Raw genomic sequence first — 18018 nt, 5'->3', positions numbered from 1 at the left:
AGCAAGGAAAAAAAAGAAGAAAAACTACAAAAAAAATGAATGTGCGAGAGGGCGAAACTAAAATTTATATATACAAATCTATACATATATATATATATTTAAATGTATTTATTTTTTATTTATATGATGATGAAAGTAAATTAAATGTTAAACCTTAAACGAAAACACAAACAAACAAACTCACACACATATACACAACATTCACACGAAATGAACGGCGTAATAAACTGGCAGAAATAGAATCAGAATCAAAATGGAATCGAATCGGCAGAACCAGGATCAGCAGCAGCCTTTTAAAGCCTTGCAGCCCGCTAGAAATGTAAACACTGTTATAATTCTATGCTATTCTTAACTATATAAACAAAACCTAGGATGGCTTAAGCGTACAAATTCTGGAATATATCCCATATGACACGTACTATAATTATTATCCATTCAACATGCCAGAACATGCTAGGTTTCAAGAGCCCTTTCCGCAAATATATGTAAATAATTTCGAAACGCTTTCATCTAAGACTGAATGCATTTTCTGAACAATACAGTACCTCCAATAGTATGTATCTAGTCTATTCTCTTTAAAATACAAAAAGAGTTACGGACTGGAGGTGGCTTGAGGTTACAAATGTGTTTTGAGCGGCTAATCCAAGCACTTTAAAAATTTCAGTGCTCGATGAAATAGTTCGGATATTTAAATTCATGATCCAGCATGACGTGCCGAATCCAAATCGTGTCTGTTTCCAACGCAACTCCTTTTAAGATATTGAAGCTTTCGCTTTGAGACTTACCCCAGAGACTTTTTCTTGTTCTATCATACCAATGATGTGACTTAGAAAAGATTAAAAACATGTTGTTTTTGAAGGTATTTCAACCAAATAGAATATTGAGAATCTTATTGTCATAGGCCGCGAAAGATTAATGGGGAAGGGTATATAGCTTCGGCGCAGACGAAGACATTATATAATTTGTTCCTTTTATCCTTTTACATTTGAACAATCCTAATATGTATACTCTATGACTATTTTGTACCATTATGAAAAGAGAGTAAACTGAAAAGCGCCGGAACAGAAAAGTACAGTTAGTTGCCTTCGTGATTAGTAGCCGTGAACAGTGTTGAGTAGGGGCAAACACAGCTTCGCAGTACTACGCAAGTGGTGTGCTTGCTGCTTTGTCGTTATTAACATTAAGATACACAGACACACACACACATATATAGGTATATATGTATAAACAATTACACCCACTCGCACACACACCGCCGTCGTTAACCCCTTAAAGCCGTAAGAACATTTTAAACCACCGTCGTCAAATAAATATGCAACATAGCTGCGCTCGTTCCCATACTGTAAAGCTGTATCTTAGCATATACACAGATATAGTCTATATAACTACAGTTTAGAAATCCTTGCTAAAAGCCGTCTTCATTCTTCGTTATCTATCCATAATTTTTGTTCATTTCTCAGCCCAGTAACGATAATATCTCACATCGTATGAAAATCAAAAGAGCCAGAAACAAGTTCGAAGCAGGTATATACATACATATACATATGTAACAATATAAAACAAAATGGTACAATCTCGGGATCGCAATCGCATGAAAGTTAAACCAAATAAAAGTACAGATAGTTAAGGGACGCCCTAACTCCGAACTGGACCGCCACACACACACAAACACACACATACCAGAAGCTTAAAAAAAAGAGAAAAGTAGCATTTGATAAATGTAATAAAAGTAATGAAATAATAAAAATAATTATATGTAATAGCAATATTGTTTCACTAACGAAGAAATAAATATGAACTTACGACTCTCTCCATCTTTCGAGCAAATCAAAACGAAAAGAGTGACAGAAAGCAAGCGTAAAGTAAACCAATCAGAAATCAATACTACATATTGTATATATACTATATATATTGTAAAAACACTTGAGGAGGACATACTTAGAAGAAAGAAATTCAAAGCGTGGCTCAAAATTCTGCGAAATACTCTCGTACTCTAATGATTTACCGATTTGCGTGTCTTGTTCTCTATCCAATAAGGATCTTGAGTCTATATTTTAAGTTTGCGATTGACAGAGCAGCAGCCGAAAGTAATAAAAGTACACAAAATGAAATATCGAGTTTTATTTCGGATAATTGAACTATGTACATATATCGATTAATGGTGATCAGAAACTTGCTGCCAATCGATCTAAAATCGAGCACAAGGGAACAGTAAGGAATACTTTCCCATCTGTTCTTAGGAACACTGCCGGGTTATGAGGAACACTTGTTCAGTTCTTATAAACTCTTATACAGGTCTAATAGCGGCTAGAGCATTAAACTATTGTTTGTTTAATCGTCAATAGCTGAAAGTGATCTTATTAACCAATATTACTGGCAAAACTAGGATTGGAGGATAATAGCGCCTTTCACATACTTATTAATGTTTTTCGATCGGTGGGCCCAAAACTCAGTCACTTTAAAGTCAACTGAAACAATTACACTTAAGAAGCGCGATAACATGTAGAGCCAAATAAATCGTGCTTTGATAGTCAACTTGTTTGGACTAAATTCTAGAATGTTGAGTAATTTTAAACTAACAAACATAATAAATGCAACTAAAAAATAAAGACATAAAGTTTAAGTTAAAGCTTTTTCATTAGTAAGGTTGTAGGATTGGCTTAAGTCTCAATTTGTAGATCTGGGAACACTTTGGTAACCTCTGTGAGTGAATGGTGAACTCTATGCGGTTAAGTAAAGTACCACCACAGGGTGAGATACGTTGCTACCACGAGGTGAGATGGTGTGATGTTCTGCTAGAATAAGCTAAGATCAGTTGGTGTGCGTCTTGACTAAAACGTGATATGGAAAGACAGTCTTAGAACCAATCAGAGGCATTCTTATTATTGGATTAAACCTAATATTATACTTGAAGCGATTTATTCGAAGTTATTTGTGCGGTATCTTAAATTGAAATAGAATCAGCAAAATTTATGTCTTCGTGTAGTTTCTGGCAATTCAATAACCTCCATATTCTTCAGCAGAATGAAAAAACATTTCATGGATGAACATGAACTTTCCAATAATCTATATTAACATTAACACAATTTGTAAAAAATATGAATTTAGTCGAGCCCTTTTATTTCAGGCAGGTCCGTCATAACTGGCGAAAAATATGACCCGTTAAGCTATAAGCTGAACCCAAAAGTAAAGCGTAAAAGCTTTTTTATATTTTCATGTTTAGTTTTCAAACTGTGCTAAGAAATGGCTGCTTTTTATATCCTATACCCGTAGGGTAAATAGGATACATTAGGTTTGTGCAAAGTGTGCAACATATACGAGAATATTCTTAATTACTATTCGACACAGCTATGGCCATCTGGGTTTCGATATAGCTGGACCCACATTGACCTTCTTCTAGTCCCTTGGCAACACGAGTTTTTTTACTTTAGCACGGTATTGTTGCCAAACTGATGATAAGTGTAGTTTTGGTTCAGCCTGGTGGTTTCATCATAGAAATAAATATATAGGCATGTCCATCTGTCTGTATGAACACGTATAACTTTTGAACTAAAGCAGCTAGGGACACCAAACTTGGTATGTAAACCTGTCTTTTCCATATGCAGTGCAAGTTTAATTCAAACCTAATACAGCATCATTATTTAATATAGCTGCCATAGGAACGATCGGTGCAAAAATCATTCTTTAAAAAATTCGGCATTTGGAAGTTTTGTGAAGTGATAATAATAATCTGAACTTTTATCAAAATCGTAGTAGTGTACTTATTATATACTTGTAGATGCCAAAGAAATAATTGCGCCGTTAACGAAGTAATCATTAATTACCAATTAGATCGTATCTGTATTGGCTCAGTCTCAGTTCGATTAACACAATGCTGCAACCTCCTCCAATAATATACGTATATATGTACATAATAAGGATGACGCGACAAATCGATATAGACATATCTATCTGTCCGTTTGACCGTTGTATGGGCTTGATATTTTCTATAGCTGCCATAGTTTGAATATCGCTCATTTTGTTTTTTATTTAAAAATATTATATTAATATTATATTTAATATTATATTTAAAATGCAAAGTACAAATACACGTGTTTTTTGGTTTTTTTTTAATTTTCTTATAAATATATTTTTTACAAAAAACTGTGTTTTTCATTTCTGCATTGAAGTTGTTGCTGGGTGTAAAAATGTCTGTAAATGAAAACTGAAAGAAATTTATTCTTTTTATTAAAGCATATGCAAAAATTGGTGATTAGCTCCTTATCTTTGAAACCTATTCAAATCAGTGAAAAGCAAGGATTTATGTTTATTTTTTAAATCACATACATACTTATATATTTGTAATGTGCTTAACGACCCATATAAGAATGGTTTCTAGCTGCTTGTCAGCTGGGTGGATTTTTATTTATTTATTTTGTGTTATTTTTTATCCCGTTGAATGAAATAGTGTCGTGCAATTTTTTATTTTCAAACCGCGTTAAATCAAAAAGTTCACCTTTTTATATTGAAAAATTGAATACAGAAATCCTCTAATTTGCTTGCATCCCACGAATCACAAAATTGATCATCATTTCAATTCACTAGCTTTTTTCAGTGTAACCAAATTAAATACTCTGAAAATACCATTTGTAGATCTACATCAAATAAAATAAAATAATATGATATGAATCATAGACGAAGAGTTAATTGCTGTACTATTATTTTGTGGAACCATATTCGTTTTAGTTGAATGGTTGCGGCGGAAAGAAAGGCGGACACAGGACATTCAAGAGTGGCGCTTTTTTTTCGGAATATTTCTATAATTTCTAATGTTTAAATTTAAATTTTCTGTATCGATTAACCCGGTCTCTGATTCAGTTCTGTTTCAGTGCTTTATATTATCGAAATCGTTTTGTTTGTACAAGTAGGAGTATATAGGTTGTTTCTTTGATTTTCGCTTTTTATAGTTATATTTGTTCAATATGTAGTGCCATACTTGCACGAAACTGCTTGTAATTTATGAGAATAGCATACGTGGATTATTAATATGGCTCTGTGCTCACGTTCCCAAATGCCAAAGAACGCTCAAATGACGCTCTGCTTAGTGGCGAGTGGAAAAAAATCTAAACAATTTTAATAAGCTACACAAACCAAATACAGTAAATATAATCTAAGCAATTATAAGGCTAAAAATGATACCACAAATAGCATCAACAGTCGCCATGGCCATGGTCACATGGTCGCCAGCAGTAGCAACAAGTTCTAGTTAAATGCAACAGCAACATCAAAGGCAGCAACAGCTGCCACAATCACAGCCAGCTAGCCGGTTGGTTAGTTGGTTAGTTTGTTTGGCTCGCTGGCTGGCTGGCTGGCTGGCTGGCTGGCTGGCTGGCTGGCTGGTTGTTTCTCTCATTCGTGTGCGTCAAATGGCGTTCGTTTAAACAAATAAAGCACGGGACTAATTGCATTTGCACTTGTTGTGCGATATTTCTATGTTGAAATTATATGACCAAACATCGGACGGGAGTGGACGATGGCTGACAACGATGACGATGGCGATGACGATGAGGAAGATGACGCTAAACTCAGTTTAGAGACACGTCATTTGTCATTTATCTTTGGCCTTTTAACGTTTGGCTTAATTGACTTTGCAGCGGCGTGCGAAGCTAAACTGCATCTCGAATTGTATCTTCTGGTTGCCAACCGTAGGCTCAGCAGTCGCAATACAACAACAACAACAACAACAGCAACAAAAACAACAACATACTATTGTTATGGTCAATACCAATTGACCATAGCGCGGAACATTTAGCTTCATTACGTCAAACCATTTCTGCCAAGGTAGTAGCATTGCTGCCACATGTTGTTGTTCTTATTGCTGTTGTTGTTGTTGTTGTTCTTATGGTTGTTGCTATTGCTGGCATTTTCTGCTGACTTACTGCGAAACCGTTTTAATTAGATGTAACCATAATAAATCAACAAAGTTGTTCAACTGTCGGCCAAGCCGGGCTTGTCCGGGCCGGCCAGCTGCTTCTTTCCCCCTCTCCCCTTCTTCCTCTATGTCTAGGAAAGTGTGTGTACTTAGGACAGCTTTTCTCCTCTTCTTCCCATAAAGCACAAGACAAATGACATACCAAGCAGACGGACAGGCAGACCGACAGACGGCCAGTCTCAGAACGCACTGAATGAATGAATTACTCGTACATGGCTGCAAATGTTCACAAGCCATGCAATGTGCACGTTTTCCCGTCCGTCCGTCTGTCCGTCCATCCGCGCCAGCACACACCCACAAGAGAGTTTGTGCTTGAGTGTGTGCGTGTCTTACCAATTCTGCATCCAGCGGCATCAGATTTGCATTGAAAATCATTAAACATTGCCTATTGTTTATCAAATTGCCACGCTTGAGGCCACCATTCCGGATCCCTCACTTGCTCAGCTTACAGATCCTAGTCCTGTTGCTGTTGGTGTGCAATGCTGCTTCATATCTTTTCTCTTTATCTTATTGCTACCGATATAGCACTATACAACAAAATCAAACATTCCTGGAAGCGTTTCGTTCCTTTTTCCCCCAGGTGGAAGCGTTTCTGGCCCCATAAAGTATTTTTATTATATTTTCAATGATTATACTCTGTCTGTCTGGATGAACGCCTGGATTTCAGAAATGGTTAGGCCCATCACAACCCAACTTCATATGTAGGCTCTCTTGGTATTTAGGCACCACGAGTTTATTTTATTTTTGTCAAACTGTACCCAAAGGACAAAAGGCTATACAAGTTTAAGTTAGACCGCAATAAGGTGTTTACTAAAACCAAGATTTATTTGGATACTCCTCAACCAGCGCCATATCTTTCGTTTGCATTTAAAAAATAAGTAAAAATCAAAAAATAAATAATAAACAAGAGAGAACGCTACAGTCGAGCAAGCCCGACAGTAAAATACCCACAAAAGGAAAAAATTAAAAAAAAAATTAAATTATTAAAAAAAATGAATGAATGAATTAATTAAAATTAATTAATTAAATTAAATTAGAATACATGTTTATGTTCAGTTTTAACAGCATACATTTACATCACGTACCTATGCGTGTTTATATGCGTGTATGTATGCAGCACAAAGTTGAACCAAAGCAGCAACAACAACAACAGCTGCGGGCAGCGCTGCCGACAGAGCTGCAGGCAGCGCATGAGCAGCGATTTTACTTATGGCTATAACTTTCTTCAGAATTGACCTATCATGATGAAATTTGGCACACGGACACATTAGTACTAACTGGATGTACCTACCAAAATTGATTTCAAAATTCCGAGAATTACGGAAGTTATAAGAAAAAACACGAATTGCGGGGGAGTGGGGGGGGGGGTGTATTAGAAAAAATAAACAAACTCGATCTGCCTGGGGCTTATAGGAACCTTGATACAAATTTTGGTTATACTAGCTCTTGTACTTACTGAGATCCTAGCGCTCATACAGACAGACGGACAGACGGTCAGACGGACAGACGGACAGACAGACAGACGGATATGGCTATATCGACTCGTCTTGCAATCCTGATCAAAAATATATATACTTTGTGGGGTCTGCCACGCCTCTTTCTGCCTGTTACATACATTCGCACAAAACTAGTATACCCTTTCACCCTTTGGGTACAGGGTATAAAAATATGAAAAAACAGTAACGTGGTTAACTATTGATAGTAGGCTTTAAACGGGAAACTGTTGGTTTCCATTTCAAAATACTCATGAACCCAACTTATTTATATGGAACTTAAAATGAACATTTGTATGTGCGTAATTTTTATTTGGCCAATTATTTTGAAGTAATTTGAAATAAACAAATGTTTGTTTAGTATATTTTAGCAATTTTTTATTTTTTAATTTATTTACTAATATTTGCAAAATAAGGATTATTTTATTTTATTATTGAGACAAAGTAAGGAAGAATCGTAGTATTTTATAAAAAATTCTTTAAAACAGGCGCTGCTATTTTTTGGAATTGCAGGGCATCGAATGCAAAAAAAAAAAGAAATATCTAGTTATATATACTATTGCAATTTCTTAATAATTGGAGCTTATATTCTGCCCGATCCTTCACTGACAGAAAATCCTGACCACAATACTAAAGAAGTTATACGATAAACAAAATCTATATTTTTGTCTTTTAAAGAACCTGCTTTAAAGCAGTGTGTTTGATTGGACTCAGCTTTTTGTTGCACAGTGTAATCATAGCGCGGCACGCTAGGCTCGATCTCCGTCGTCGTCGGCGGCCACTCTTCACTTATTGCATTCGCTTTGCTCAATAAAATATAATTTTATTTCTATTTATGCATATATAATGCCATAGATTTTATTTGTCCATTAGTTGAACATCTATTTACAGTCCGACACTGCTGGCCAAAAGTGTATGCACCGTTTAAGCGCACCACTTAAACACACACATTTTTGAACTTGTTTTTAATCTGTTAGAATAAATTGAATTTGAAATACCAACGAGAGGGGAACATAAGTTTCGTTTGGAGTATCAAGTGAAGAGAATTATAATATTTTTGATTGTCAATGCGTCGGAGAAGAAGTTGGAAATGTATAATGTTGCTATGAGGGGTTAGAAGAAAAGAAACCGGACTGGTTTCTTCCAGATTGCCCGAAACATAAGCAATCTTCTACATTTCAAATGCAAATTAGAACTTCAATTTTAGTTAATTATAGTAGATGTGTTCGAAGTATGTGTATACTTGTGTGCAACGCATTGTCTCTTTGTTCTTTATGTCTTGCATACCCATCTAACTGTTCTTTATTTCTGCCTGCGAGCAGTTCTCTCTCTTATGCGTAATCGATCGTCAGTCACAAATAAACTCTACTCTGAATAGGTTATGGGCCCAGAACACGCTGTGACTAAGCGAGTTGAAAAAATAATTCGTTGTGTTTCTGGAATAATCGGCAACTTGTAAACGTGAGCGAGAAGATCGTTCTGGACGTTTTGGACAAGTGTATTTGTAAACGTGAATGAGAAGATCGTTCTGGACGTTTTGGACAAGTAAATAAAAGTGAAAACGTGAATGAGAAAATCGTTCTGGACGTTTTAGGCAAGTGGTTTGTGTAAAGTGAACTTTAGAGAAGTTCTGGACTTTCGCAAGTGTAATAAAAATGAATTCAGCAATGCAGGCGATCGACAAGCTTGATGACCAAAATTATAGTGCCTGGGTCATTCAAATGAAAAGTGTGCTCATTCATGCCGATTTGTGGGCAGTGGTGTGCGGTCGCGTTGTGAAAACAAATGAAGACAGTGCTGAACAAAATGCCGCGTTCGACGCGAAAGATGAAAAGGCGTTGGCAAGTATTATGCTTTGCATTAAGGCATCGCAACTAAATCATGTAAAAAACTGCCAGACATCAGCGGATGCATGGCAAAGGCTGAAGGAAATTCATATGCCAACGGGGCCGGCGCGTCGTGTTAGTTTGCTGAAGCAGTTGCTTCATATGAAAATGCTGGAGTCGGACAGCATTGCGGCACATATTAACAAATTTATGGAAGTGCTTGAAAAACTAAATGAGATCGGTGTTAGTATGCCTGATGAGTGCTTGGCCATATTGTTGTTGTCAAGTTTAACTGAAACCTATGACAACTTTGTGGTGGCAATTGAGACAAGGGATTCGTTGCCATCGTTGACGGCCCTAAAAATTAAGTTGCTCGAAGAAGGTGAGAGGCGCATGGCAAGCAAAGTGAGCACCGATGAAAATGGAGAACAAAGAATGTTCTCGTCGCGCAATGAAAACGGTAAACCGTCGCGTAACAGTAAAATAAGAGCACAGACGCAGCAGCAAAGAAAAAATGCCGGTTGCTGGTCGTGCGGTCGTCAAGGGCACATAGCAAGAAACTGCGTCGCGAGAGAGAGCCGTGAGAGAATAGACGAAAAGGAGAGCATGAGACTGAAGAAGTCGCTCTCGGTATTTGCGGCTGCGGCGCAAATAGATGGCGGATTATCAAAGTCTGTCTTTTGCCTGGACAGTGGCGCAACGGCGCATTTGTGTTGTGATAAATCGTATTTCGTGAAAATGAGAGAGCACAAAGAGAAAATAATAATTGCGGGCGACAATTATGTAGAAGCCAGCGGGCTTGGTACAGTGCGTTTAAATTGGCATGGCACAACAATCGAAATGAGCGATGTGTTGTATGTGAAAGACCTTCAATGTAATTTCATATCTGTTTCGAAGGCAATGCAAAAGGGTTGCACGGTTGAATTTAAAAGGAATAGTGCGAGTATAGTAGATCGCAAGGGCGATACTGTTTTGGTGGCTAAAGAGCACCATGGACTGTTTCTAGTTGAAACAAAAGAAAATAAATGTTTTATCGCACAAAGAAATGCAACAGAGATAATGAAATGGCACAATCGTTTTGGACACTTAAATATCGGCAGTTTAAATAAAATGATTAAAAACGATTTGGTGTACGGTTTGAAGGCAGGCCAGTGTTTTGAAGAGCATACATGCTAAACTTGTGCAAAGTGTAAAATAAGCGTAAAACCATTTCCAAGAAAATCTGAAAATCGTGCTAAAAATGTGTTGGATTTGGTGCACTCGGACATTTGTGGCCCGATGAAAAAATGTTCGATTGGTGGATCGCGATATTTTGCTACCTTCATCGATGACAGTTCTCGATATGTGTATGTGTGCTTTATGAAAACGCGTGATGAAATATTTGACAAGTTTAAAGAGTTCGTAACATTTGCAGAAAGGCAAACTGGCAAGAAAATAAAATGCATCAGAAGTGACAATGGCCGTGAATATTTGAGTGGTGCATTTGACAACTTTTTAGTGAGCAACGGTATTAAGAGGCAGCTCACTGTGCCACACACACCGCAACAGAATGGTGTGGCAGAACGCGCAAACAGAACACTTGTAGAGATGGCGCGTAGCATGCTGGTGCATGCTGGTCTCAGTGAAAGATTTTGGGCAGAAGCTATCAATACAGCTGCATATCTGCGGAATCGTTCAGAGACGTCTACACTGAAAGACATGACGCCCATAGAGTCATGGTCTGGTAGAAAGCCAACTGTAAGTCATCTCAGAGTGTTTGGCACGAAGGCTATTGTGCTGAACAAGAAGCGTACTGGTAAATTCCTGCCGAAAGGTGAGGAGCGAGTATTAGTTGGGTACTCCGAAACTGCAAAAGCATATCGCTTGTACAATCCCAGTACAGAAAAGGTAATAGAAGCGCGTGACGTAATTTTTCTCGAAGACTCATTAACAGGTGACAGAGAAAAGGCAAGTTGGTCGATTTGTGATATCGATGTTCCAATGTTGGTGCCGGAACCAGATTCTGTTCCGATGGGCACTGTAGAGCAGAATGAGAGCCACGTTTATGCTGATGAAGATCGGCATGGCAGCAGTACTCCAGAGGTCGAGGAGGCTGCAGAGTGCAGCGCTGCAGAAGGAGAAACTTCAGTCGATAACGAAACAATAGCAAGCCAGAAAAGAGGTCCAGGGCGGCCAAAGAAAATATACACGGGAAGACCTGGACGCCCGCGAAAGCAGTATAATATGGTGAATATTATGACAACCGACGATATAGATGTACCAGAGACAGTCGATGCTGCGTACAAATCAAAATATGCCGATGAATGGAAAATCTCGATGGAGAAGGAAATTGAAAGTTTACGAGCCAACAAGACATGGTCGTTAGTCGAGTTGCCAAATGGTCAGAAGCCAATTGGTTGCAAATGGGTATTTGCAGTGAAGCGCGACAAGTTTGGTAATGTTGTGCGCTTCAAGTCTCGCTTAGTGGCTAAGGGTTGCGCCCAAAAATACGGCGTCAACTATACCGAGACATTCTCCCCTGTGGCTAGATACTCAACAATCAGATTGGTGATTGCTCTAGCAATCGAGCATAACATGTACATGCATCAAATGGATGTATCTTCTGCGTATCTGAATAGTCAGCTGCACGATGTGGTATATATGCGTCAACCAGAGGGTTTTGCTGACCAAGATGCTCCTGAGCGTGTTTTAAGATTGCATAAATCTCTGTACGGCCTTAAGCAGAGTGGCCGTGAGTGGAACGAGCAACTAAATGGTGTGTTGCTCAAGATTGGTTTTGTTCCCTGCATCAGTGAGCCATGTTTGTATACACGACGCAAGGGCAGCAATTTGGACATCATTGTCGTCTATGTTGATGATATGATAGTGGCCAGTAGCAGCAAAGATGATCTTAACGATGTAAAAATGCGTATAGCAGACGAGTTCGATGTGGTAGATGGCGGCCAGCTGAAACATTTCCTAGGGATGGAAATTGAGCGCAATGGTGAAACAGGTGACGTAACCATTGGCCATAAGCAATACATCGAGAGTCTTCTGCGTGAGTATGGTATGCATAACTGCAAGTCTAATGTTATACCCCTAGAAGCTGGATTTCAAACGAAATGTGACGACAATAAATGCGAGCGAGTGAACCAGACCAGCTACCAATCGCTAATAGGCTCACTCATGTACTTAGCCATGGCTACAAGGCCGGACATCTTACATTCTGTGACGAAGCTGGCGCAACAGAACGTAGATCCTCATCGTGAGCACGAGTTGGCCGCAAAAAGAGTATTAAGATACTTAAAAGGCACAACTGGAATGGGCCTGCATTACAAGCGTACTGGGCAGCCCATTCACTGTTTTGTCGATGCGGATTGGGCTGGAGATAGCACGGACCGGAAATCCTTTACTGGCTGGGCAATGTTTGCAGCAGGAGCAGCGTTTTCCTGGCAGTCCAAAAAGCAAAGCGTTGTGGCCCTCAGTAGCACGGAGGCGGAGTATGTTGCTCTTTCAACAGCAGCAAAAGAAGCAGCATATGTCAGACAAGTTATGACCGAAATTGGTTTCGGCAGTGATCATGCAACAAAGATCTTCAGCGACAATCAAAGCGCGCAATGTCTGGCAAAAGACTCTAAGTTCCATGCGCGCAGCAAGCACATAGATATTAAGTACCATCATATAAGAGAAATGTGTAAGAACAATGTAATTGAAATTGAATATGTACCTACAGAGCAAATGATCTCGGATGTTCTTACTAAAAACTTGTGTAGAGTTAAGCATGAAAAATGTATAAACATGATGGGTATGCGTTAAATTCATAGTTATATGTAACTTGAATTGTTTTGTTTACTTTTGAATTTGAATTTTTGTAAAAGTAGACATGCGTTGAGAAGGAGTGTTCGAAGTATGTGTATACTTGTGTGCAACGCATTGTCTCTTTATTCTTTATGTCTTGCATACCCATCTAACTGTTCTTTATTTCTGCCTGCGAGCAGTTCTCTCTCTTATGCGTAATCGATTGTCAGTCACAAATAAACTCTACTCTGAATAAGATGCATTAAGCATAAATAAATATTTTTGCACTGCAGACTCTCTCATAAATATTATAAATGCGATTTGAAGTGCGAAATATACAAATATAATTAAGTTATTAAGAAATATTATCGCATCAACTACGAGTAACTTTTTCGCTATGACCTCTTGAAACTAACTCCAATATCCAACATGAATAAAAAGTAGTGTTTTTGTTTATAAACTTAACATAACTTGACTTGGATTATCAAAAAATGTTGTTGTTTTATTTTACTTCTTTTTTTGTAGTTCTATGAACAGCAGCTTCCTTATTTTCTTTGCTCTAGTAGGGTATTCCTACTGCTCTGCTATTTAAGAAACCAGATCTTGGCGGGCGGGCCGCTGGCTCACACGCATTAAGACTAAGACGACTATGACTGCCAATTTTTTATGACCACACATCTAGATAGTGCGGAATATGCCATAAACTTTTTATTAAGCCATGACATTGCTGCTTTTATATACAAAACATATTTAACAATACAAGTATGAGCTAATATACAAGTAGAAGCGAGTGTGTTTAGTATTTAAAGCGACTGCTTGATACAGTTGCTGTTGTTGTTGCTGATGGAGTTGATGGTGTTGATGTTGGTGGTGGTGTTGGTGTTGGTGTTGGTGGCAGTGGGCCATAAACAACGCTGTTGCAATATTACAGAATTTAAATGTAAATGCTTGGCCCGCCACTTGACGTGAGCTTAACCCAAATACAAGAATCTTTGAGCTACTAAGCCCAGAGAGAGAGAGAGAGAGAGAGAGAGAAAGAGAGAGAGAGAGAGAGAGAGAGAGAAAAAACAGAACCATTAAAAAGCCATTTCTGCGGCTCTGTGGCTGTTGCTGCTGTCTGCTGCTGCCTGTTGTTGCCAACGCCATTGACGACAACGCCTTGGCGAACAACTACTACTACTCCGAAATGCAAATTGCAGCAAGTACGCCCCAAACGCAGCACCTAGATGCCTAGATGAGCACTTTGCATGCAATTTGGTTGCATGCATGACAACGATGGCGATGGCGACGACGACCCTAAACTCAGGCTTGAACTTGCAACACAAACAGCAAAGCAGCAGCAACATTGCAGCAGCAACAGCAACAACACCAGCGGCAATCAGCGTCTCTAAAAGTGCAGCAAGTGAATGAGCTTAAATTGTCCATGGCTGCTAGTGCTTTGGTATTGGGGGGTCGGGACGAAAGCGAAGCGGGAGGGGAGGGCACGAAAGAAAGGGTGGGGGCTGGGGGGCATTAGGCGGTGAGCATTGCTAGACGACCACAAAGTGATGATGACGCTGGCGATCACAATAATGATGATAATGGCTGGCTGCCTCTTATTGCATGTGCCATGTTGCATGAGCGCGCGTGCAAATAACGCCCTCAGTACGTTATTATGGCCGACGTAGTTGTTGTTGTTGCCATCGTCGGCTGTGGAGCATCAAGGCACTGGGGCAGCGAGGCATCAAGTCAACAGCAGCAGCAGCAGCAACAACAAGTCTGACGACAGGAAAACTTTTTCACTATTTTGCTGTTATTTGCGGACCTGCGGGCCGCCAGAGTCAAACAGGGAAAACAACCAAGCTAGCTAGATGGGGTGGATGAAGGGGGAGGGGGGAGGGCGGGGGGGGGGGGACTGAGATAGAGAGCAACCACAGATGCTTAGTTATGCAGCCAGTTCATATGTTGGTACTCGTAGAGTTGTTGCTGTTTGCAGTTGCAGTGGGCGGTTGGCGGTTGGCGATTGGCGGCGAGTTAGAGGGGCACGTACGGTGAGTGGTGAGTGGGAGGAGGAGGTGAGGTGGAGAAAGCGGGAGGTTGTGGTTTTGCACACACGTTGCATAGACAAGCCTCAATTAAGTTGCAATTGCAGTAGTTGTTGTGGCTCGTCGTTGTCGACTTCGTCTTCGCTGTGCGTAGGAATTTCGTTCTCATCCTCCTGCCGCCCTCTTCGTGTCTACCCACGCTCTTTTGCAAATTTGCGCGCGCGCCCGCTGATAAAGTCCAAAGTGATGTACTACCATGTGCTGCTGGTAGCTTGGCAGTCAGCAATAGCAACAACAATAGCAACAAATGCTGCGCGGCTCACTTTAAACTACATATCTCAAGCGCGCACTCACTGTGATATTTTGGCGCCCAATGTGGGGCCATTAAATAAATAAAAGCTTACGGCAGCATTCCATTCTTTTACTTAGCTGCCTTCTGCTATGAAAAGAACTCTTCAAATAGTAGCAAATAGCAACACACAGTGCTGTACGCCAAAAGCTTAAAGTATATTTTAATGCCTTTGGCATAATTTGAAATTAGAACACGAAGAGGAAAAAATAAGCAATTAGAGATAATTAACGATTTTCGCTATCTTCAACTTCAAATAGGGGTGTCAATGAATCGGTATCGATTGCTCTGATTGTCATGGCACGCTCTCTTATTTCCTCCATCTTGATAGCACGTGTGACTTGCCGCTCCATAACATCGAAACGATCCTCCATATCCCTGTGCAAGTCATGGCAATATTGCGTCATCTCATCGATTTCTTCGTGAAACTCGTTCATCTCGTACATGAGCTCCCTCTCGTGTAGGTATTCCTTAAGACGCTCATGCTGACTTTTTAAATTATTAAACATAATTTCTTCGACCTCCGCCGCACCGATCTTAGTATCGGTTAGGTACTTGTAGCGTTCAGTGCACACGTCCTTCTCCTTCTCCACCAATTTGGACCACATCAAGTACTCCTTGGAAAGTTTCGCCATCCGGCGTAGTTGCTGGTTGTTCAAACAGAGCAGTGCCTGAAGTTTGCGCACCAGGCACCGAATCAGCTTGTAGCGACATACCATCTCATCTATGTAGCACTGTAAGGTGTGGTGATCATGCTCCAAGTCGCGTATTTCCATTTGCTCTTCACAACTCAGCGGTGGCAGCTGTGGCTCTGGGCATACGATATCGGACTGCTCCTCTAGGTCTTCGCTTTTCTTGTGTCTACATGGATTTTCGCTGCGCATAAGTTCGGCTTTGTAGAGCTCACACTCCTCTTGTTTTTTGCGCTCCTTGATGGCCATCTGCATGAGCCCTATGCGCCGCAATAGGCAGTCTAGATCGTTCAGCAATTGAAGCTGGTGTGCTCCATCACTTGTCGCATCCTCAGTTGTGAATGTGGCCTCCATCTCCTCCTCCTCTTCGCCCGTGAAGCTGACCTCCTCTTCGAAGTCGAAGATCTCGATTTTGCGACATCGCAACGTACGGGGGAACAGTTCGATGCGATCCAACGATAGTTTACCACAGTCTGGAAGCTTGTCTACGACCTCTTGCGTAGGATCGTGATACGGAACGAAGACCCTGGTGGTCGTAGCTTCAGGTGGTTGTACATACTCATAAGTCGTTGACTTCATGATACTGGCCAAGGGCTTGGTGACCGAGCCGCTATCATTTTTGCTCACTAAAATTTGTAAGGACTTATTGCTATCTTCCATATTATTGTCCTTCTTCTTCCTGGCTTACTGAAATTTCTGTGAGTTTATACTGTTTTGAAGAGAGTGTGAATGTTTCGAAAACTTTTTCAAAGTTCAACAATGAACACGATATTATAAACTGTTCCGAATCTATGTATATATAGTATAGTACTATAGAATACAGATTTCACATTCAAGCGACACCAACTCAAACTTATTGAAGCCTGGTTTCTCCGTTGGAAAATAAAAGTAAATGCACTAAAATACCTTTAAAATAACATTTATTTTAAGAAATGGCGATTGCTCAAAAGTTTTATTTAACGGCTCAGCAATTCCGCAAAGCAACTCTGTGATGTATCTTGGCTTGCTGATCGCAGATTTACATGGAAAATCCATATAAAGGCAATATTCTGGCATTCTGCAGCGCTATCAATCAAAAACATTGAGGTCCATAGTTAATGCCCCTTTTTTTGTTTCAAGATCTACGAATTCCTTATGTGAAAGAAGAAATAACTAAATTTATTAAAAAATAAATTGAAAGACTAAACAACCATGAAAATAACCTGGCCTTAAATCTAGGAGATAATAGTAAGTAGTGAGAAGACTTAAAAGAATATTCCTCAACCTAACATAAAAAATAAGTAAAAATAAGAAAATATCTATGAATTCCTTATGTGAAAGAAAAAAATATCAAATTTATTAAAAACAAGTAAAAAAGCTAAAGCTAAAGAAATAACTAAATTTATTAAAAAATAAATTGAAAGACTAAACAACCATGAAAATAACCTGGCCTTAAATCTAGGAGATAATAGTAAGTAGTGAGAAGACTTAAAAGAATATTCCTCAACCTAACATAAAAAATAAGTAAAAATAAGAAAATATCTATGAATTCCTTATGTGAAAGAAAAAAATATCAAATTTATTAAAAACAAGTAAAAAAGCTAAAGCTAAAGAAATAACTAAATTTATTAAAAAATAAATTGAAAGACTAAACAACCATGAAAATAACCTGGCCTTAAATCTAGGAGATAATAGTAAGTAGTGAGAAGACTTAAAAGAATATTCCTCAACCTAACATAAAAAATAAGTAAAAATAAGAAAATATCTATGAATTCCTTATGTGAAAGAAAAAAATATCAAATTTATTAAAAACAAGTAAAAAAGCTAAAGCTAAAGAAATAACTAAATTTATTAAAAAATAAATTGAAAGACTAAACAACCATGAAAATAACCTGGCCTTAAATCTA

General features: G+C 39.0%; 1 protein-coding gene across 1 annotated transcript; it reads right to left on the bottom strand.

The window, feature by feature from the left end:
- Positions 1-15579: 15579 nt before the first annotated feature.
- Positions 15580-16822, bottom strand: LOC115626903. The gene has a single exon (XM_030522413.1). It carries the CDS (start codon positions 16790-16792, stop codon positions 15668-15670), a length of 1125 nt encoding a protein of 374 aa, XP_030378273.1. The 5' UTR covers positions 16793-16822; the 3' UTR covers positions 15580-15667.
- Between the last annotated feature and the right edge of the window lie 1196 nt (positions 16823-18018).

This window comes from Scaptodrosophila lebanonensis, unplaced genomic scaffold (genome assembly GCF_003285725.1).
Source record: "Scaptodrosophila lebanonensis strain 11010-0011.00,11010-0021.00 unplaced genomic scaffold, SlebRS2 tig00000089-arrow-pilon, whole genome shotgun sequence".
Lineage (NCBI taxonomy): Eukaryota > Metazoa > Arthropoda > Insecta > Diptera > Drosophilidae > Scaptodrosophila > Scaptodrosophila lebanonensis.
This window is presented reverse-complemented; position numbering and strand designations above follow the sequence as displayed.

Bases quoted from the DNA above. Each gene is read 5' to 3' on its own strand.
- LOC115626903 (XM_030522413.1), bottom strand. From the start codon at position 16,792: ATGGAAGATAGCAATAAGTCCTTACAAATTTTAGTGAGCAAAAATGAT.